The sequence below is a fragment of the Puma concolor genome, chromosome A2 (genome assembly GCF_028749965.1).
Source record: "Puma concolor isolate L17-30 chromosome A2, mPumCon1.1.hap2, whole genome shotgun sequence".
Lineage (NCBI taxonomy): Eukaryota > Metazoa > Chordata > Mammalia > Carnivora > Felidae > Puma > Puma concolor.
In genome coordinates, this window is record NC_141668.1 from 115,704,897 (window position 1) to 115,727,791 (window position 22,895).

The window sequence follows — 22,895 nt, forward strand, 5'->3', positions numbered from 1 at the left end:
GGCAGGCAGGATGCTCACCGGGGACGGGTGTCGGGAAATGTCAAGTCTGGGATCTATGATCCCCATGAGAAGCCAGAAGAAATATTGCATATGAGAAGGCCGGCCACGGCCAGGGGCCACCTGCCGGGCCCGGTTGCATACGTCTGGGGGAAATGGCAGAGGCCTCCAGCCCGAGAAAACAGGGGAGCACTGGACGGGTCAGAACGCATCTTCCTTCACCTGCAGCCAGATGCAGCTTTCCCAAGCTGACAGGCCCTGGGAGTATGTCCTGTCTAGCCCTGTCACTTGACAGAGGCCCAGAGAGGCTGGGCAACTTGCCTAAGTTCACGCAGCTGTGGCTGCCAGTGGCCATGTCTCTGTTGTGTCACCCCCCACACCCCCAAGCTGAGGGCTCTTGGCTTTTCCTCAGTGCCCCTGTGATGGGTGGGCAGTGCCCTTTCACCCTGGGGCGGATGTTCACACAGGAATCCAAGATAGCAGAGGCATTGGACAGTCCAGCCGTGGCATGAAGGGCTCTCCAGGGAAGACAGGAAAGGGCAGGCTATGGGAAACTGGAGGGAGGAGAGGGAAAGCAGGCCCCCAGGAAGAGTGTGGGTGGGGTGCCCAGTGGGCCTGGTTCTGGCCATGACAGGGAGGCCCGTACCTGCTCAGAGACTGTCCACCCCTTGATTGTCCAGAGAGGGCCAGACCAGACCCGGAGGGGGTCACGGAGCAACCAAGCAGCAACCCAGGGTGAAAAGAACAGGCCTCTCGACTCCCCATCTTGTCCCTTGAGTGGAAGAGTGTTTCTGGGGGGCCTCCCTTGGAGGGAAGCATGGAGGATGCAGATGGGAATGGGTGCCCCGTTTTCCTGAGACCCCCATTAAGAGCATAGCAAATCCCCAGACCTGACTGAATCCTCCCTGCCCGCCTCCATCCCTGGGGCCCCAGCCCAGACCACCAGGTGAAGGCCGCCCGTGCCCTTCTCAAAATCAAAAGGGTTTCTGGGTCTGTGGAAAATGAGGACAATGATTTTAAGGGATGCTGGTGCTTCCAGATTTCAAGTGGGAATAAACTTCCTTGAATGACCACCTTGGACACTGTCGCCTTTGGGCATGAGAGAAGACGGCCCATCTCTCTCCTGCCTGCCTCTCTATCTCTGTGCCTCCCTCTCCCTGTCTCTCCTCCTTCACTAATTTAGATATTGAAGAGGAGCTGTGTCATCTAACATGGCATACTTCCATGGTTTCCCCATCTCCACTGGAATGGCAGACGAATGGAAACCCCTGGGTCGTCTGTTCCAAATGACTCCCTCCCGCAGTGTGGGACCTGGCCTGAGAGGGGTGTGTTCATATGGATCTGTGCCTGTGCACCCTACAAAAGCAGCAGGAGGGGCTGAGAGCCCAAAGCCACACTGAGCTTGCCCAAAGGGCCCAGCACTGTGGTCTCAAATCACGGAGGCTTCAGACCAGAGATGCCGAAGTAAGAAAACCACTCGCTTTCAGAGTTGGCGGGCTGACGCTTCCTGGGCTTCAGCCATCCCAGCTCAGAGTCTCTCCAGTGGGGATGCCAGTGAGACCCAGACACCAGAATGCTGAAGAAGAGAAGGGGCTAGGCTCCCACCCTGAGTGGCATCTTTCTTGGTGGGAGGCGGTCCAGAAAACAAGAAACACCCTAAATGCTCTCCCCCTGTTGGGAAACTAACTACCTGAGCATGTGTGGACCCACTGCCCGGATGCTTCATACCTCAGTCCATGACTGCACTGGGGGTATCCAGCTCCCACTTGCTCACCTCTTGGGATGGGGAGCTCACTCCTCCCTGGCAGCTCCATAGCTCTGCTGGGAGAAAGCACTCCCTACATGGAGCTGAGCAGCCTGTCTCAGCCCCTACTGAGTGGGGCTCCTCCGGGCATCTTGGAACCCCAACATGGAGAAAGACCTGGACGTCACTCCAGCTGGCACAGGGACATCACTGCCTGGGACTCCAGGCACCACAGAACCGGAGAATAGACACAGAGTCCGGTCCCCGGCTCAGAGCCTGCCAGACGGACAGATGGATAAGTGAGCGGCCACTTCTCCAGCCCAGCTACAGGTCTGGGGGTCAGGGTCTACTCGGGCAGCCCCTGGGGTGTCCAGACCACACGCTGACTTCAGAGCATCCGGGGGCTGCTGGGGCCTGGTGCTCGCGGGGCTCGGCTGCTCTGCGCCAGTGGGTTGCGGCTGATGACCAGTGCCAGGACATCGCCTGCCTCAGCCAGGAGTGGCACCGCCAGGCAGCAGTCGAAGTCCCGCGTGCGAACGTGGTTGACCTGCACGGTATACAGCCAAGGGGACAGAACGGCATTAGCTGAGCCTGGGCTAAAGTAGGTGGGAATCGTGGGACTTCCTGAAGCGTGGGCCCTGCCCCAGCCCAGGTACAGGGTAAAGCTAGAACACTCCTAGAGAGGAAGTCCTCCTTCATTTAGTTCTCTTTCAATCTTTCTGGTTAGGTTTTATCAAAGAGAAACCCCCAAAGGGGTGCCAGTACCTCCTTCCCACTCCACGAACACCCACCTCTCTCCCTTTTTTTTTTTTAACATAAAAGAGCAGACCACACACCCAGCTTCCTGCCTAGAATTTTGTGACATTGCTTTGTTTCTGTTTTATTTTTATTTTAGATTGATCTTTTATGTCAAGCAAAGGGGTGCTGGGTTTTCATTCCTAATTGACACAAAAAGCTTCATTTCAAAATAAATTTCAGTTGAACTGAAAGGAAACATATTTAGTAAAAATGTAGCACTGATATAGCAAAAATCACATCATGGGAACAAAAGTAGCTGGGGCCTGGGAAAGGCGGTGCAGGGTAGCTGGGCCAGGCCTGTCCCAGAGCTTTCGATCTGCTCACCCACATTTCCCAGGCTCCCTTGCAGTTAGCAAGGTCACATCACTAGTTCCGGAAGGCCAATAGGCTGTGAAGGGGAGTAGCAGGTGTTCTGGGTAAAGGCAGGAAAAAACCCACGTGTGATGTTCCAGTCGCTTTTCCTAAGTCACGTCATCTAAGGCATTTATAAGAGGGTACAGCCCCCATCAGCCTGGGTGGATTAAGCCTATGCCAGCCCACTGTGGACAGGTATACGTTCATGTGTGTTAAGCTACTGAGACTCGGGGTTGTTACTGCAACACAACTGAACCTAACCTGACTAGAGGACTGGTCCTGTCATTCCCTTTGCTCTATGAGAAAGCTGGGGCTCAGAGAGGGGAGGCGACCTGCCTGAGGCCTTTCAGCCAGGGTAGAAACAGGGCTCTTTCTCCACCATGAGGCAAGAAAAGGCCACGCTATCCATGGTGCCCCCGGCCCAGCATTACCTGAAGGACCCTGTCGAAGGGCCGAAGGCCCCCACGTTGGGCTGGCCCATCAGGGCGCACAGTGTGGACATAGACGCCCTTCTCCAGGAGGCCATCGGAGACGCTAAAACCGAAGTCATTCCGCAAAGGGTCCTTGTGCAGTGTCACCTGGGAGCGGAAGGAGGAAGAGGTCCCTGGAGCTTTGACCTTTGTCCCCCGCCCCCCACAGCAGCCCTTGGTGCGGGACACACACTTAGCCTGCCGCCTAGCTGTGCTCCCCACACTTCACTGCGTTTGTCCCACAGCGCCCCCTTGCGTTCTGCATGGCAGCACATCCTCCAGTTCCCAGCACCAGTCACAAAGGGGAAGTTAGGGATAGAGTACCTCCTCAGTTCTTTTTCAATCCTCTCCCTTCCACCCAGAAGAAAGTCTCCGTGGGGTACCAATGGGTTGTCACCCTTCTAACACTTGCTCCTCTCCCAATTTACCAAGAGGCTCTGAGCCTTCTGAGGACTACCAGCTGAGAGGTTTCTTCTCTGTTTTTCTATATAGTAACCTACAGATGGCAAGGGAGGCTGGCTTCTCCTTTAAGGAAGTGATATATATAGATACACACATACAACTACATATACATGTATTCTATATAAATGCCTTTAGATCTTACACACTAACTTAAGTGGGAAAAAAAGTGAGTCTACTTAAAGAAATGTATTAATAGCAGCCTGGTGTGTATCATTGGGGGTGGGGGTGTGTATCACCCAAATGATGAGAATTTTGGAAAACTCAGTCTAATACCAAATCGTGTTTGGTGGTGGAGAATGAAGCCCAGAGAGGGGTGGGGCCCCTCGGGAGCCCCTGGTGAGTCCTCGTGGCCCCGGGACACCCATCCAGGCTTCCCGTGCCCAGCCCCGGTGCCCACCTTGTGCATCTCTAAGGGTGTCGGCACAAGCAGCTCCTGTGTCTCTTCAGGGGACGCTCGTACCTCCTGGCTCCTCTGCCAGGGCCGGTGGCCAGGCCTGCCCTCAAGGGCCACGCTCTGCACCGTGCCCGTCATGATGGATGCCTGAGGACACACAGAGCTTCATTCAGATGCTTGTTGGCTCGCCGTCTGCAGTCAGCATCTATGGACACCTGCTATGTGCCAGCCTTCAAGGTCACAACAGTGAACAGCATAGTCATGGTCTTTGGCCTCCTGTGGCTCTCAGTCTGCGGGTGGGCAGGGGTGAGGTGGGGGAGGTCTTCGATCACACCAGCAATTAGCATACAAATTGTTGGCACTGAATGGCACTTACTCTGTGCCAAGCTCAAGTCTAAGGACTGTCCCCACAGAATTCGTTTTGCTCTCTACAATCCTATGAAACAAGCAAACACCATTCTACCATGCCTTTGGTCTATTTTATAGGTGAGGAAGCAGAGGCTAAGAGAAATTAAGATCTGAACTCAGAGTCTGCCTTCAAAATCAAAGGTTTTAACCACTCTGCTACCCTGCTATTGGTAAAAATAAGTAAGATAAAATCACTCACAAAACCTAAAAGAGTTTATGCCGCCTCAAGATTCTCACTAAAAGATCTTAAAGGATGAACTGAGACGGAAAACATGGAATGCGAGAAACAATGGTGAGCACAGAAATTACCAGTAACAGTAAATGAGTATTGACTAAAATCCCACAAAACTAATTTTGAGCAATTTTATAAACAAGTGGGGAGAGGAGTTGGGAGGGAAATGGAAGCATTCTGCAGGGCCTGTCTCATTCAGGAGGAGGACAGAGGCACTGATTAGACTTTGTTAAAAAAAAAAAAAAGAAAAAAACAAAAAAGGAAAGTGAAGATGGTAAAAAAATTCAAGGCAAAGTCCACCGGGCCTGGTCTTTTCAAATAGTCAGCAACATGGTCTATCCATGGGACGGAATATTATGTGGCCATAAAAAGCATGAAGTATTGATACGTTCTACAACATTAAGCTAAATGAAAAAAGGCCACATACCGCATGACTACGTTTATAAGAACTATCCAGAACAGCGGTTGAGAGATGTGGGACTCCTTTTTGGGATGTTAGAAATGTTCTGGTCATGTATGCACAACATTGTGAATACACTATAAAAGCCCTTGAATTACTAGTGATTATCCTTAATTCATTCTTTTTACTTTTAATATTTAATTTACATTTGAACGGTTTGTAAATTTTTTTTAAAATTTTCAATGTTTATTTATTTTTGAGAGAGAGAGAGAGAGAGAGAGAGAGAGAGAGAGAGTGAGCAGGGGAGGGGCAGAGAAAGGAAGACACAGAATCCGAAACAGGCTCCAGGCTCTGAGCTGTGAGCACAGAGCCCGACGCAGGTGCAAACTCACAAACCACCAGATTATGACCTGAGCTGAAGTTGGACGCTTAACCAGCTGAGCCACCCAGGGGCCCCATAACATTATGTAAATCTTATGTTATGTGAATTGTATCTTGATAAACAAAAATTTTATGTCAGCATCGTTAAAAAGGCACTGGACTAAAATTAAGAGAGACTGAAAAGGCATAAAAACCAAGTGCCAAGCATGGATTAGGGACTAGTTTAGCCAGACCAGACCTAAAGGGAAATTTGGGGTCAACTGTGAAAATCTACGACCTTGCTATTAGAAGAGATGAAAATATATTAGAAGATTATTTCCATATATGGAAAAACAGAGTAGCTGACTGAAAAAGCATATAAAAGAGCATGTATATCATGGTTTTGTTATCCTAAAAATACATATACACTCACTTAAGCAGTAACAGTGGTAATCTATGTGTGATGAGACTGTTTTGTTCTTATGTTTTACTCTGCTTATTTCATTCTTTATTTTACTTTGTTTATCTAATTTTGCACCATCCACATGTATGGCTTCTGTAATAATAAAAACATTAAATGTAAAAATTCAATATTAAAAGTAAAACAGGGGGATTCCTGGGTGGCTCAGTCGGTTAAGTGTCCGACTTTGGCTCAGGTCATGATCTCATGGTTCGTGGGTTCGAGCCCCGCATCGGGCTCTGTGCTGACAGCTCAGCGCCTAGAGCCTGCTTTGGATTCTGTGCTTTCTTCTCTCTCTGCCCCTCCCCCACTCACGCTCTGTCTCTCTCTCTCTCTCTCAAAAATCAATAAACGTTAAAAAAATTAAAAATAAATCAAAAGTAAAACAGGGGCACCTAGGTGGCTCAGTAGGTTGAGCATCCAACTCTTGATCTTGTCATGATCCCAGGGTCATGGGATCAAGTCCCTCATCAGGATCTATGCTGAGCATGGAACCTGCTTAAGAGTCTCTCTCTCTCTCTCTCTCTCTCTCTCTCTCTCTCTCTCTCCCCCCTTCCTCTGCCCATCTCCCCTGCTCACACTTTCTCTCTAAAAAAAAAAAAAGGTAAAATGAATTAAGGATAATCACTAAAAGAATAAAAATTATAAAAAATACCCTTTTTCATGATGGAAAGAGTGCAGGAGTAGGAGATTTATCAATACAAGAAAAGTTAAGATAGTAGATCAGAAGTATTGAGAAAGTAGGATACTTTCTTTGCTAGAAATAACTTTATATTAGTAATCACAAAAAGAATAAATGAACTAAACTTGCCTTAAAAGAAGACCCTTGGCTTGGGGGGACAATCAGCTATATATAGCATACAACAGATACACTTAAAATGAGAAATGTACAACTTAGTAACACAGTAAGTTTGAAAATAAAGAAATTAGAAAAAAGACAGGAAACATTACTAAAATAAAGCTGGTGGAGCCATATTATTATGGGAAAAATGGAATTTAAAGTGGAAAGCAGATAGGGATAGAGATACTGATTAATAACAAAAAGAAAAATTCACCAAGAAGTTATAGCCATCATGCGCTTAATGACAGACAAATTTTGACATAGACAAAAATTGACAGAATGTCAAGAATTTGCCAAATCTCTACTCACAATGGGATTTTATCATACTACTAACAACAACAACAAAAAACCACACGAAGATAAATAAAGCATATAACATTTCATCAGGATGCAGATTTGAACAAGTTTATGAACAATCTTGATGTGCAGAGAACCCTACACCCAAAAAAGGGAATTCACATTGTTTTGCAGGCATACACGAAACATTTACTAGAATTGATACTAGAAAGAAACCTCTCCACTTCTGTATATGTTAAGGGTCTAACTAAAATTGTACTAGACATTTTTTAGATATTTGGAACTGAATGATCAATTAAAGCACTACAAATCAAAACTTGTGGGATGAAGCCAAAGCAGTACTTATGGGTAAAATCATAGCTTAAGATGCACCACAGTAGAAAACAAGGGAAACTGAAAATTAAGGACCTAAGAAACCAGGAAAAGTATCATTACTGAAACACAAAGAAGTTAAACACAGAAACGAGTAAGATAGGAGACAATGAAACACAAGACAGAATTAACAAAGCCAAAAACTAGTTCTCTGAGGAGCATAGTAAATAGCAAGGCTGATGGAGAAAAAAAAAAGGCCCTAGTCAACAATATTAGGGCCAAAAGCACAGGTAAAGCAGAGGTTTACATTATCGCTCTCAGAGTATGAAGGAGCTTCTGAAATGACCCAGCTGGATCTTTCCTAGACCTTCTGCGCAGCCTGTTCTGTTATGGGCAATGTTGACCTCACACAAAGCTGTAGTCACTTCTCAGCTCCCCTGACCCCGATCCCCTGTGCTGTCACTGATGTTGACATCCACGTGCTTCCACAGGGCATGCCCACAACCGTGTCCACATACTGCACATGCACACACAGACACCAAAACTGTCCCTGTGCATATCCAACTGTGCACACTCAGACACACCTGCTCTGAAATGCCCACACACATGCTGCCAATGCACACATGATACCAGACAGGTTCACATGTGCATACGCCTTGAACCGCCACACCACAGTGTTCTCAGTCACACTTGTGTATGTGTCCGCACATGTGTGAAGACACCTTTACATGGCGGGTGCCGGGAGAGTGCATGACACACATGACACGCAGGCAGGATCCCATCAACACGCTTGTCTCCTACGGCATGCCCGTCAGTGTGTCCATGCACAGGTGCCCCCAGGAAGGTCTGCGGGTGGGTGGCCCTACCTCCAGTTCCCTCAGCAGCTCTGACTGACCACACGACTCCAGGTCTTCGAGGGCTTCCCCGAACATGCGCCAGAAGCCCTCCTCACGGGCAGGGCCAGGGGCTGGGCTGTAACGTAGGAACCAGAGAGCGTCAACTCCTGGTGGACAGATGGGCGGGCAGGCGGGCTGGGGCCTGAGGAGTCTTCGGGGCCCCAGGGCCCGGCGTTGGGCTCAAGGGGCCAGAGGGTGGGCGGGCGGGCGGGCGGGCAGGCAGGCGGGCGTCCTCGGTGGCAGTGCTGGGGCCCCAGGGCAGTGGTTGGTGACACGGAATGGGGGGGAAGACGCAGTTAGGGGCGACCAGGACTGTCGGTGGCCAGTTAGAACAGGGGCAGATGAGACGGGGTGGAGAGCGGTGACACAGGACGCCTGGGAAGAGAGACAGACGGACGGACAGACAGACAGATAGACAGAGAGGAGATCCATGGTGTAGTCCCAGAGGACGGCCCCTGGCCCCACCCAGACACATGGCATCATAGCACAGTGACAGGGACAGAGCTGGAGCCAGCAAGGACACAGATGGATGGAGATGGCGTGTCTGTGCTGGGGAAGGGTCCAGGCCACCCCACGGCTTCCGTCACAGGGTGTAGGAGCCCATCATCACTCTAAAATTGAGGCGCGATAGAATATACCAAGTCACACTTGCACGCTTCATAGTTCACAAAGCCACCTGCCGCCTACAAAGTCCTGGCCGCTTATAAAGTATGATTTGCAAAGCACTTTCTTATAAAGGCCCTCCAGCTTTTCTCTCCTAGGGAGACTCAGGGAGGCTGATGCATGATAGTTGCCTCCTGCCCTTCCCATTTTAAAGATGAGAAGACTGAGGCTGAAGGACATTCTCTCCATTCAAATCATTTCTACAAATATTTTGAGCCAGGGCTCCATCCACAGGGCTCACGGCTACGGAGGTAAAGAAGGTGTCGCCCCTGTTCTTAAGGAGCTGGCGGTTCCTTCACAAAGTGTGCAGGTATGCCTCCTGGGTGCCAGGCACTTAGCAGAAGGGACCACAGCCAGGGAACGCATCAGGTGGACACAAGGCGGCCAATGCCATGAGGAGGCTCACATGCCTTCTGCCTGAAAAAGTCGGGGAAGCTTCCCGGAGGCAGGACCTGGGTTTTCAAGGCACAGTAGGCCTTGGTCAGGAGAGAGTAGGCAGAAGGAAGTGCCTGATTGAAAGCCCAGATGTGGGAGGGGTGGCTAGGGCTCAGTGAGGAACAGCCACAGGGCCTGTTCTCCGCAGGGGCCTCCTCCAGGGGTGACAACGTGCCCTTCAAAGCCAACACTACAAAACCCATCACGTCCACAGCTCAGGGCTGGCACCTGTGACCCGAAGGCCCTTGTAGGGGGGCCGTCAAGGAATCTGGGCTAAGTCAGGAGGGTCGGGTTCAAGTTCGGAGTCTATTGCCTTTCTTCTGAGAACGAGAGATTAGCAGACTTCAGAAAGGCAAACACCTTCCACACGTTTGCCATGGCAGCGCCCTCTGCTCAGCACAGCCTCATCCCCATCTCAACCAGGCCGAGGCAGCTCTGACCGACGTTTCCTCCTCTCTCCTGGGAAGCGACCCTCCTCGGGAGCCAGACAAGACTCCTCCGCTGCCCCCCTACGGTGGCACAGGGACCCTCACCCATCCTAGCCAGGAGACCGTGACTGCCTCCTCCCTCATGGCGTTGCCACCACAGACCTAGTTGGTGGCTCCCAGTCCTCCTCCTCCTCCTCCTCCTCCTCCTCAGGGAAGCTCTCGTCTGTGGGGGCCGGGGTGTAGCTTGTCCTCCGGGGCTCCGTGGGTGGGGGGCTGCTTCTCAGCCGGCTGGGCCGCCACTCCTGGGGGGTCACATTCCGAGCTGCCGCCTGTGGAGTGTAGGAGCCTGGCAGGTGGAGAGGGGGGTGGTCTGAGAGGGTATAGCTCACCCTCCTTTCTGCCCCTTTTCCAGCTGTGCTGGGTGACCGTGGATAGGTCTTTGCCCCGTCTGGACCTGCATGACTACCCAGAGTCCCCTGAGGGCCCGGCCGCCACCCAGAACCCTCTGAATCACCCAGCAGAAGAGTTAATGCCCAGGGCTCCAGGACCCTGCCCCGCCTCCATCAAGCTTCGCCCAGCTGCCCTTGCACGGGAAGGACTTTCACTATTTTGACCATTCCTCTCTTCCTGCCTTTGGGAGCTCTGACGACCCTGCCCTGGGAGTATGCTAAGAGATACTGATCAAGTACTTGAGATGGGGAAGCTGAGACCCCAGGGAAGGCAGATATACAGACAGTGAGGACAGGGGCTGGGAGCCACCTGAGGGCACTTAGAAGCCTCGCTCCACTAGTTCTCTGAGTTTGGCCTTGGGGAGCCCCTGTGGCTCTGTATTGCAGAGGCCAGAAGGCCAGCTGCTGCAGTCAAATGCCCCCAACCTCCAAAGCTACCTATGGGTCTCAACACACATGGGCAGGGGAGCTCGTGTCCTAAGAGGGTGGCCTGGAGGTGTCCACTTTAAGGCTGGGTCTTGCGGGATGAGGTGGGAAGGGGTTTTTTGCCCAGGACTCCACGGATGCAATAAACATTGATTGGGCACCTGCCGTGTGCAGGGCACTGGGCTGGGAATGACAAAGACACAAGTATGGCCAGCTTGGTCCCTAACCTCAGGGTGGGGAACTCTGAATAGCCAGCTGAGGTGCTATGGATGCTAATCAAAAGATGTGTGAAGGCCTGGGGTCCATGCTCTGAGCAGTGAGGGGCCCTGGGAATGGCTGATGTGGCCCAGGCGGGTCTGCCTCCAGGAAGCGTCCCTGAAGGAAGGAGCTGGGAGGGGAGGAGGAAGGATTAGGCAGAAGGAGCAGCCCCTACAAAGGCCTGGCAGCTGGGGTGGCCCAGAGAGACCATGTTGCTTATAGGCGATGAAGTGTTACCTGGGCCCCCAAACCCCCCCTCTGTGGCCGAGCTGTCCCAGGACTCCACGGCGCTGTCCACGCTGGGCACGGCAGGGGAGAACCGAGCTGCCAGCAAGCCCCCTTTGAGTGCCTCTGGAGGGTCCTCATCTGCATCGCTGGCCTCGCTGAGGCTGCCTGACTTGCGGTGTGGGAGGGGGCCTGGGATGGAAAGGGGGTGTCACTGCCACTGGCCTCTGACCTCAGAGACAGAGATGCTCAGTGAGCCTCAGTTTCCCCACTTCAGTCTGGTTTGGGAACTCACAGGCACTGAGCACTCCCCCCGAGCCTGCTGCTGGGCCCCCTGATATGAGGGAGGTGGTGCACCAATGGGCAAACCCATTTCACAGACAGGAAAACGGAGGCTGAGTTCTCTGAGCTGGCCTCGGGGAGCCCCCGTGGTGTTGTGTGTGCACAATATGCCCAAGGTCACAGGGTGAGCAACAGTGGGGCCCGGGTCAGAAGGAAGACCCTGAAGGCTCCTTCCACGGTGGGCGGTGGCCTCGCTTGCCAAGGTACAGGGTACAAATCGGGGGAAACTGAGGAAAGGACAGGTACAGCCCGAAGGCATAACGAGCAGCTGTGAGAGGCAGGAGGCGATGAAGACAGTGGGTGGTTCAGGCCCAGACTCTGCCCCATACAAGCTGTGACCCTTCTGGGTCTCGTCTCCTCAGCTGTCCCAGGTGCCTTCCTGCCTCTGTGGGGTTTGGTGGGGATTCCACGAGGCTGGGCACAGAGGGGTTCCCACATGGGCTGAGGGCCCCCAGGTGTTGGGGTGAGGCTCACGGTCTAGCTGCTTCTTGATCTTCAGTGTGACAGTCTCACCAGCCACCTGCAGGAGGTGGATGGCCTCACTCAGAGGCCGGCCCTTGAGGCTGACGCTGTTGATGGCCAGGATGCGATCCCCAACGTGGATAGCGCCAGTCCTGGGGAGGGGGCACAGGACAGAGAACGAGACACGGTCGAGGCTTCAGGGTGGGGGTCTGCCCTCAGAGAACTCAGGAACCCCAAGGCACAAGCCCAACGGACCTCAATCAAACCCAGCTGCAACAGAAGGCAAGTGTGATCTCTGGTGGTATGAACAGAGGTACAAAGTCTAGAATTTGGGAGGGGAGGGATTATCCTGCCTGACTGTAAAGGCAGGTTCTGGAAGCAGGGTGAAGCATGAGTTCTGAGCACGGTCTGAATCGCGCAGAACAGCTGTCAACTACCACGTGATCTGGAGCCCGTAAATGAGAGTGATAAACTTACTTTACCTAATTCTACCTGAAAGATGGATGGGTGGAAGGGATTCATGCTTCTCTCCATGGACAGCCTTTCCCTTTCCCTGGGCCTCAGCTTCCTCACCCAGAGAATGAGCACAGGGTGCCCAGGCGACCTCACAAGGGGATGCAAGGGGCTGGCAAGGCCAGGCAGCAGCATCGATCCGGTCCAGTGGGTTTCTGCCCAGACACCACTAGAATTACCTGAGGAGCTTTTCTAAACATGCACATGCCTGGCCCCCACGCCTGGCCAATTAAATGGTATCCCTGGGAATCGGGCTGGGGAAGGGGATCCTGAGGAACAGCCAGCACTGAGAGCAGGGAGAGCAGCTGCAGGTGGGCACCGCCCACCAAGCTCCCCAGGAGTCCAGGGAACTGAGTAAGTCAGGGGGGTGGCGGGCTGAGTGAGGGAGGGAGGTCTGTCCAGTTCGCAGGGCCCCATAGCATGGCTGCCACAAACTGAGACGCCTTGACTTAGGCAAACTACACACCAGATTCTGAAGACACAATTAAAAAAATAGCGTAAACTATCTCATTAATCATTTGTATATTGATTACGTGTTGAAATAAATACATACGTAAGATTCGTTTTATTTCTCTTTATTTTTCTAATATGGCTACCGGGAAGTTGATAATTAAATGTGTGGCTCGCATTACACTGCAGCTAGACAGCACTAAGCTAGATCAGCCCGGTGAGGGCACGGGGGGCTGTCTGTTGTGCTCCCAGCGTCCAGAATGAGCCGCCACATAGTAGGTACCCAGTAAGCGTGGGAGTAGATGAACATACTTGAGGTGGGAACCATCCACACTGGCCCCTGGAGTGGGCCAGCAGGGGGCGCTCCGGGAGCAAGGACACCAACAGGGAGCCAGGAACCACACTCCTCAGCCCCCTCTGTCCCACTGCGGCACCCCGTCACCACGTGGCCCTTCCTGCTTTGTGTCCTCCCCCAGGGGCCCAGCCTGCCCCCTCCAGACCTGCCCAGTCTCTCCCTTTACAGCCAGTTCCTCTCAGTGGCTGGAGAAAGCTGCATCTCGCCCAGACTGGGACCACCCCCTGTGACCCCCATGGGGCCCTGTTCTACCTCTGGGCCCCAGATTCACCTGCTCCCCCCAGTCTGGCCAGCCTGGGGCACCCTCTTTCTCACACCTTCCCCAGGGGAGAGGACAGCAGGGGGGCCCATAATGCCTGCAGAAAAGCCCCATGCTGTGCCAGGATTGAAGGCACACAGCAGGTGCTCCAAAAAGGCTCATAATGCTGACTTTCCAGAAATCTCCAGGAATCTCCACGTTGGGAGAGAGAGGAGAGTTGGCATACATTTATCTGGCACCTACTGAAGCTGGAGAGGTCAGCCAGGGAGGGGCTGGTCTACCTCTGTGGAACTGAGGCTCAGAGAGGGAAGGGACAGTCCTGATGTCACCCAGAATGTCAACGTTGGAACCAAGGTCAGAATCCACTTCAGCTGTTCTCAAAGCACAACCCCTGCCCCATGAGGGTCCCTGGGCCCACCCCATGCATCCCCCCCCCCCAGAACCCTGGCTCACCTCTCAGCCAGACCACGCTTGGTGAGGCCTGAGATGACAATGGGGTCAAAAGGCTCCTCTGTGCCCGAAATGGTGATACCCAGGGGACCCCCGTAACGTTTCAGTTCCACTGTGTAGCTAATGGCACCCGTGGTCTCCTGTTCATCTGCAAAGGTGGCACCTATCAGGGAGGGGTGCAGTGGGGCAGGACCCAGGAGATGGACGCCCCCAGCCCCCAACACCTTGGTGTCCTTACTCACTCCCACTCGCACTCACTCATTTGTTAGTTCACCCACTCACTCCTGCCATGACTTTGGATGGCACAACCCGGGGACCCTGATGCCATCTTCAGAAATGTTCTGCCCTCGAGAAATGTTTTCTGGCACCCAAACACCATGAACCCAACACTCTAAAATATAGATTTCATGCATGACACAAAATAACAATAATGAGAAGAGAAACCAGATTTCCAGCTTTCTTTAAAAAAGAAAACTCAGAAGAAGTTTTGCCCACAAGATAGCATCCTTCCCAGGGTAGGAGTTGCCTCTCTGAATAAGGGATTGGCTCTCCAGGGACCACAAGCCTCACCCCTCCCTACTGCCTCCCCAACCTGTATACATTTTTCTTACCTTCTGTCCAGTTCACTCACTTCTGTCACCCATCTGGCCTCAGAGGTGTCACAGCTTTTACTTCTTCACTCACACACTGCCCATGCAGGGTGCGGTCATTGAGGCATCCCTGCCCCGCCCACTCATCTGCTCGCTGCTGCCCCCTGGGGGTCCCCTCTGCTAGGCTTTGTGCTGGGCGCAGAGGATCCAGGCAGCCCCAGGGATGGTGAGACATCTGTGCTGGGGCTCCTCCCTGCATCTGTTCATTCAAGGAGCCTGCAACAGCAGCCTGCCTCCCTCCCTCCTTGGCCAGAGGGAACCCCAAATTGCAAGCTGGGAACCCATCATCCGGGGGTGGACCGAGAGGCGCAGGGCCGGGCAGGGGCCATACCGGAGTTGTCCTCGTCCTTCCGGATCTTCAGCTTCACCAGGTCCTCGCACTGCCGCAGGATTTGCACAGCGTCCTCCATGGGGCAGTTGTCCAGGCGGATATTGTCGATGGCCAGAAGCTTGTCACCTGGCTCAAGGGTGCCGGTCCTGCATGAGCAGGGGTGGGGGACAGAAAGAGGCTGGCACACGCTACTCCCCCTGGATTACTCCCCCTGCCCTGTGCCCAGGGCCAGCCCTACCTGTGTGCCACGCTGCCCTTCTTGATGTCAGAGATGATGAGGGGCTCTCCTCGCTTCCTGCTGGTCGCTGGGGGTGGAGGGGGGAGAAGCATGAATCTGACCTTTGACCACCTCAGCCTCAGGGAGTTTGGAGGGGTCAGGAGTTAGAGCACGTCCTGCTCTCACTGCTTCCTGTCTGGGTGACTGTGAGCAAATCAGCCCCCTTTCTGCCTCAGTTTCCCCTCTGTAAAATGGGGGGGATGCCACAGAACTCATGGAGATGTCATGAGATCAAACTAGACAAAGCAAAACCCAACGTGGATCCCGGCACATAACAGGTGCTCAGTCCACATCAGCGCTTTTCCCTTCTGCTCAGCCCATCCCCCAGCAAACTGCGAACTCCTTCAGGGTCTGTGTCAGGGACTCCCACCTGGCACAGGGCCACGACCCAGGAACTGGGTGACCCTTCCACAATTGAGTTTTCCCTTCTCCCATCTGCAGGGAGTGCTAGCTGAATGGCCCGCAGGGGGCTCCCTCTCTGGAAACGGCCTCTGACTAAGAGAACAGCCTCACCCAAGGTTATGCAGCTCCTGGGTACAGCCTGGTCCAACAGAGGTGCAAAGGCCTGGCTCCCAGCCTCATTCAGGACAACTTCCAAAGCCTTCCTGGCCCTTGGGCTCTCCGTGGGATTGGCTGAGCCACCTGCTGTGGTCGCATCACAACCCAGCTCCTCCATCTGCCCAGCCCCACATCCTTCACCTCGCACAGGTGGTGATTCCAAGAGCCCTTCTCAGCAAACCCCCGGAACATAACTCTGTCTAAGAAGCTCTTTCTGGGGAAACGTGACCTAAGACAATGGGTGTTGCATGAATAGCTAAGTTTTCTTGCAGAAAGAATCCATCTGGGCGAATGGATTTTCCCATTAGTGACCAGATGGTGGGAGCCTCTTCTAGCCCATGTGGCATCTTTGCAGATGAGACAAGGGCACCTCTTCCAACTGATGTAATAAAATTGTAAGTCTACCTCAAATGGGCATCTTTGTGTCATGTGCAACTTGTGCAACTGTATCTGGCAGCCCTACCCAGAGGTTCCTGGGCTGGAAGCAGCTTCTCCCCTCCCAGAGTGCTTAAACTTCCACCTCCATTGACTGGAGTCTGGGGAAGGAAGGAGCTGCAGTCACCCTCTGTCAAGCCCAGGGTGGGGACTGAGGATCATTTCACACAAGGACTGCAATCCTGGTCTTCTGTTCTCTGGGGCTCCCTGAATCTCCCTGGGGAATGAGGTCCAAGCATCTGTTGCCTGACCTGGGGTCAGCCTACCAGTGTGTGTGCTGCCCTGGCCAGAGTGGACACTAGCCAGGAGGTCACCTCAGCAGGGCGGTGGGGGTGGCAATGCTACAGCCAGCCGGGGGGTGTCTCCACCCCTTATCCCAACGTTTTTCCCTTCAGGATCCCCAGGGCACAGTTAGAATCTCTACTATGTATGTGCAAGGGAGAAGGAGAGTGAACAAAACAAAGATCCCCACCCTCCTGGGGCTACCAGTCCGGTGGGGGACACAGATAATCAACAACATTTTAAAGTACAGCTGGCCTTTGAACTATGTGGGGGTTAGGGGTGCTGTCTCCCCATGCAGTTGAATATTAACTTTTGACTCCCCCAAAACTTAACTACTAATAGCCTATGGTCGAATGGACACCTTACAAATAACACAATTGATTAACATGTACTTTGTATGTTATATGTATCACATACTGTGTTCCTAAAATAAAGTATGCTAGAAAAAGGAAAATGTTAAGAAAATCGTAAGGAAAGGGGGCGCTTGGGTAGCTCAGTCGGTTAAGCAGCTGGCTTTGGCTCAGGTCATGATCTTGCGGTCCGGGAGTTCGAGCCCCGCATCAGGCTCTGTGCTGACAGCTCAGAGCCTGGAGCCTGTTTCGGATTCTGTGTCTCCCTCTCTCTCTGACCCTCCCCCATTCATGCTCTGGCTCTCTCTGTCTCAAAAATAAATAAACGTTAAAAAAAAATTAAAAAAAAAATCGTAAGGAAGAGAAAATACATTTACAGGACGTACTGTATTTATCAGAAAAAATCCACGTTTAAGTGGACCTGCACAGTTCAAACCCATGTTGTTCAAGGGCCAACTGTACATAGTTTGTCAACTGATAAAGCATGCTGTGGAGAAAAAGAAAGTATGGAAGGGGCCACGTGGAGGGTAGGGCAAGTGTAAATCGGGGTGGTAGGAAAGGACTTCCAAAGGTGCCATTTGAGCAAATGGTGGGGAAGAGGGCAGAGGGAACGGCCAGTGCAAAGGCCCTGAGGCTGGAAGGAGCAGTGTGTTCAAGGATCAACCAGGAGGCCAGCAGTGGCTGGTGGGGCATGATGGAGGGATGGCGGGAGATGAAGTCAGAGATCACTAGGACCAGATCACAAAGGCCTCATCAGCCGCGAGGACTTCAGCTTTTACTCAGAGTAGGATGAAGCCATGGGAGGGTTCTGAAGGTCCCTATGCTTGTGCATTCTACTCTTCTGTTTTCATCCTCCCACTACTGGGAACGTGAAGGTGAAAAACAACAACAACAAAAAAAAAAACAAATAAAAAACCAATCTGGCCCATGTGTTTGGTGCCTTACAAGCCACTTAATCCCACTGGGAGAGCCACATGGCCAGGAAACTCCCATTGTGCAGAATGGGAAACTGACGCTCCCAGTGGCTAGGGTGTCGCCCAAGGACACAGAGCTGAGCATTGCAGGCAGAGGGAACCCAAGCCAGCCCTCCCACCTGGAGCACCCCCCTCTTCTAGGCTGGAGGTGTGTGCTTTCCCCCAGCAGGAGGCTCACTCGGCGTGGGGACTGCATGGCGGGGAGGGACTCACAGCCAATGGTGATGCCCAGCTCCACCCCACGCCTCTTGGGCAGCTTCACGTGGAAGGTACCGCTGCTCGGGATGACGGACTCTGCAGGCAAACACACGTGGACTCATGTGAGGCCTGAGGGAGAAGACTCAGGGAGTCCCAGTAGGCCAGCTGGGAGAGACTGCAAAAAGTCACCGTCCCAACCCCATCCTGCGTCTTCCACCTGACAGATGAGGGAACTGAGGCATGGTGAGCTGGCATTTGCCCAAGACAACCCATCTGGTCAGAGCAGATTTGGGGCTGACGCCCAGGCTGAACCCAGTTCAGACCCAGTAACAATCTACCAAGCACCTACTACGTGCCGGGCCTTAGCTGGGTGTTTCCGCACGATTTATCTCATCTAACCCAACAATATCCATTGTAGTAGGACTCTATTCACCAGTTCAAGTTGGGGAAGCTGAGGATGGGTGGTGGGAGGGAGTGTCCAAAGTCACAGAATGTCGAAATCACAAGACCAGAACGTCTAACTGAGTTTTTGTGTGGGGTTCTTTGCCTAAGCCCTGCAGAGGGGCAGGGAATGTTTTCAGCCCCCCTCTGCCCTCCCTCGGTCCTGTTTCGGCACAAAACTCCCTCATCAACGTTCCCACTGGTGTGCAGAATTCCTGCCTCCCCGGCCAGTGCCTTCCTGGTGCTGGTGCTCAGGCACACGCTGCAAACGCTCAGGCAGAAGGGTCGCTGCAAGGGGGGGGGGGGGGGGTGGGGTGCGGGTGGAGGAGCACGTGCAGCGGGCGAGAGCACAGGACAGGAGGGAGCACAGGGTCCCCAAGGGCGAGGGGGGAGGTAGGGACACTCACTCACCTGCCACATCAAACTCGACCTCCAGTGCGACCCTGTGGGCCAGCGCCGCGTCCCGCAGCAGCTGGTTAGCTTCCTCCATCGTCCCGTCCTCGGTGGCAATACCATTGATGGACAGGACCCGGTCTCCCACCTGCAGCAGCCCACACCTGAATCCCGGGCAGCCCCACGGAGAGAAGAAGTTCCGTTACCAGCACGGCTATCCCTGGGGGACAGGAATGCCATGCAGGGGCAGGCTCGGGGTATGACTCCCAGCTCGGCCCTATACCAGCTGTACATCCTCAGGCCATTCAGCACGTGACTCTGGCTAAGGGAGTGAACTTGCTGGGCCTCAGCTTCTCTGTCTGCCCAAGGGGGGTGATGCGTGCCTTAGGAGATATGTATATAGAGGACTCTGGCTTCAGGCAGACGGGTTCCAGTCCTGGAGCACTCACAAGCTGCGTGACCCTGGGCAATGCATCAGCTTCTCTGCACCTCAGTTTCCTCATCTGTAAAGTGGGACTGATGATGGAGTTGATGGGATGGCGGAGCAAGATACACTTGTGAAGCCAGGCTTGGCATGTGACTCAGTTTCCCTGGCTGTCTGTGAGCCCTGAGTTGGAGAGTGGAGGCCCAGTGGGGCAGGGGAAGTTGGCTCACCTCTCTGCTGGGCTGTCGGGCTCGATGAAGCGCACGAGCGGAGGGGAAGAAAGGGTCTCGGTGGCAAAGATGCCACCCTGGAGCTGGAGGCCGAAGCCGCTGAGGGGATCTCCGCAGAGTATGACCTCCGTGGTCTCCGTGTGCACGATCTGTCCCCCTGGCCCCACCGTGCTGGAGGCCAGTGACACTGCAGGACAGGTGAGCATGGCTGTCAGGTGGGCAGTCCCAGAGAGCCCTTCAGGCCAGAACCAACCCATTCCTAGGCTCAAGAACCTGGAGTCAGACAGGCAAGTGAGTGGCCCAGGGAGTCACAGCCTGTTCTGGGCAGTGCCTCCTCATCTGCACAGCGGGGGATTCCCACCCAGCAGGGCCGTGACAAGGATTAAGGGAGACAGCTCCTGGGACTGCCATGTTGTAAAACAGAGGATTGTGATATGTGATGCGATGTTGTAAAGTCCTCTGTAAAACAGAGGATTGTGATGTTACGTTGGGTTAATGTTGTTCTAATGCTAGTATAATACCATAATACGTAGTATGCTATTTTTGGTAACAGCTTTATTGAGATACAATTCACCTAACATAGCATTCACCAATTTAAAGTGTACAACTTAGTGTGTTACAGTATATTAACAACGTAGTACAACCATCAGCACAATCAAATGTAGAATCCTTTCATCATCTCAGAAAGAAACCCCATTCCTTTTAGCTAGTGCTCCAGATCCTTCCATCTCTCTCGGCCCTAAGCAACCTCTAATCTATTTTCTTCTCTATGGGTTTGCCTATTCTAGACATGCCCTGTAAATGCAATCCTATAATATGTGGTCTTTTATGTCTGGCTTCTGTCACTAAGCGTAATATTTTCAAGGTTCTCCTTTATAAGGCTAAATAACATCCCACAGTATGAATACGCCACATTTTCTTTAACCATTCATCTCTCTCTCTCTCTCTCTCTCTCTCTCTCTCTTTTTGAGAGAGAGAGCGTGCATGAGAGCAGGACAGGGGCACAGGGAGAGGGAGAGAGAATCCTAAGCAGGCTCCATGCTCAGTGAGAAGTCCCACAACCCTGGGATCATGACCTGAGCCAAAACCAAAAGTTGGACGCTCAACCAACTGACCCACCCAGGCGCCCTTATCCATTCATCTCTTGATGGACATCTGGATTGTTTCCACCTTTTGGCTAAAATGAATAATGTTGCTACGAGTATTCATGTATAAGTTTTTGGGTAGACATGACATATATTTTCATTTCTCTTGGGCATATATCAATGTGGAACTGCTGGGTCATATGAAAATTTTATATCTGTTTGATACATTATGTTACTTAATATATATTGTTTTATATTCCAGATATAAAAATATCTGTATTATTAATAGGTATTATGTATTAAATATAATTTATTATATTTAATTCTATTATGAATTCTATTATACTATTATGCCTTTATTACTATTTTGTTATACTTTATATTACATGTTACAATCTGTGTAATATATTATATTGTTGCATATGTTGTATTGCTATAATTTTCATAGTTCCATCCCTAATAACAAGAATGGTGCTTGGTATATAGGAGGTGTTCAAAATGTTTAACTAATTAACTAATGGTTATCATCAATAATAATAATAATAATAATACTTTACTACTCATCCATCTTAGGAAAGGGACAGGTAAAGGTGTCCCAAGAGCCCTTAGCCTCCACATGCCCCTGCCTATGAACAGCATTTCTGAATCTTTTTACCTACACACCTCCAGCTTTGGTGGTTGACAAAGGAGGTTGGTAAAGACGTATTTTAATCTCTTATCTGACTCTGAAGTGTTTCCATTTTCACCTTGGCTTCCAGGAAGCTCATAACCGTATTTAGCTCCTTTCCAGGAGATTTGTATTCCTCTTCTCCCTCACCTGGTTCAATTCCAAATGGCCCAGTTAACCTTTCATCCTTCCTGGAGGCCTCTACAACTCAGAGCAGAAGGCTGGATAAACTCTCTACGTCAACAAAGGAAGGACTTTTCCCAGGAAAGACTTCAAAATTCTTGGCATTCTCGTGACTTTTGCTAGTTCCACACGTCTCCTGCATTATCATTCACTACTATTTGTCTTTACATTCACTCACTTTTTAAAATACTTATACCTTCATTTCAAAAGGGAACTACGGGGCGCCTGGGTGGCGCAGTCGGTTAAGCGTCCGACTTCAGCCAGGTCACGATCTCGCGGTCCGTGGGTTCGAGCCCCGCGTCGGGCTCTGGGCTGATGGCTCAGAGCCTGGAGCCTGTTTCCGATTCTGTGTCTCCCTCTCTCTCTGCCCCTCCCCCGTTCATGCTCTGTCTCTCTCTGTCCCCAAAATAAATAAACGTTGAAAAAAAAATTTTTAAAAAAAAACAAAAGGGAACTACATATACAGTGATTGCAAATAGAAATGCCTATAAACAAAAGGTAAGTAGAAATCTATACGTGTGTGTGTATATGTGTGTATGTCTACACGCATATGTGTATATATACATACAGACTGAACGTGAAAATTACCACATGCTGGATGGCTAGCCTCAGGCCTACATGTCTTTGTCTTAGGGGAAATTAAAAAATGTCAGAGAAGCGGTAAAGACGTAGCTGCACCACGCTCACACTTTCTCCTTGAATGGATCAGAACGAATCCAGAACGAAAGAAAATGAAATGGAGTTCCTGCAAGACCTTTGTGCAAATCTGAAAGAGGAAAGCTTTTCAGATTCAGGTATCCTCTCCTCAAGGCACTTTAAGGTGAGGTGCCTCTTTGATGGTGAGGTCTATCACCTGCTGGGAATTTTCCATAATAAATGTACAAAGTAACTGGAACTCATCAGGTGCATCCTTGTACACTGCACAACCTACCCAACCATCCAAGGCAGTCTGGCATACCACTCATGCTATTTAATGACCCCACAAACATAGAACTGGGGCCCTGCCCCAAATGCACCCATTCTTCGGCAAATCTCTCAGGATCAGGCACACATGTAGCTCAAAGCGGAGGGAAGAGCCCATGGTTTACTTACATGAGCTCTTGTGCTCCCTTCTTCGCTGCCTCCTCCGCCCCATTGTGGTCCGGGGGCTCATAGGGTGGGATCCACGGGGAAGGGTGCTGGGGTTGGTGCAGGGAAAGGCATGATTCATGGTCGGCGAGGAAAAGGGAGTCGAGGACAAGGCTGAGGAGATGAGAGCACAGCCCCGTGAATCCCAG

The 22,895-nt window shown here is 51.9% G+C and overlaps 1 protein-coding gene across 6 annotated transcripts in view; it reads right to left on the bottom strand.

Annotated features, from left to right (window-relative positions):
• Positions 1-1,849: 1,849 nt before the first annotated feature.
• GRIP2 (glutamate receptor interacting protein 2) overlaps positions 1,850-22,895 on the bottom strand; it is a 93,813-nt gene continuing 72,767 nt past the window's right edge. For 4 of the 6 annotated variants that reach the window (XM_086697337.1, XM_086697335.1, XM_025921300.2 and 1 more), the window contains 14 exons: positions 22,711-22,860; positions 19,684-19,870; positions 19,048-19,193; positions 18,211-18,291; positions 15,360-15,426; positions 15,122-15,267; positions 14,144-14,288; positions 12,126-12,265; positions 11,322-11,501; positions 10,114-10,297; positions 8,396-8,501; positions 4,223-4,366; positions 3,325-3,471; positions 1,850-2,288 (listed from right to left, as the gene is read on the bottom strand). In XM_086697337.1, the coding sequence (XP_086553463.1) occupies positions 2,130-2,288; positions 3,325-3,471; positions 4,223-4,366; positions 8,396-8,501; positions 10,114-10,297; positions 11,322-11,501; positions 12,126-12,265; positions 14,144-14,288; positions 15,122-15,267; positions 15,360-15,426; positions 18,211-18,291; positions 19,048-19,193; positions 19,684-19,870; positions 22,711-22,860 (1,982 nt within the window). In that variant the 3' untranslated portion in view covers positions 1,850-2,129. Of the gene's footprint in view, positions 2,289-2,582; positions 3,015-3,324; positions 3,472-4,222; positions 4,367-8,395; positions 8,801-10,113; positions 10,298-11,321; positions 11,502-12,125; positions 12,266-14,143; positions 14,289-15,121; positions 15,268-15,359; positions 15,427-18,210; positions 18,292-19,047; positions 19,194-19,683; positions 19,871-22,710; positions 22,861-22,895 lie in introns of those variants that run through there. The other 2 variants (XM_086697338.1, XM_086697339.1) reach the window with 2 other exon arrangements.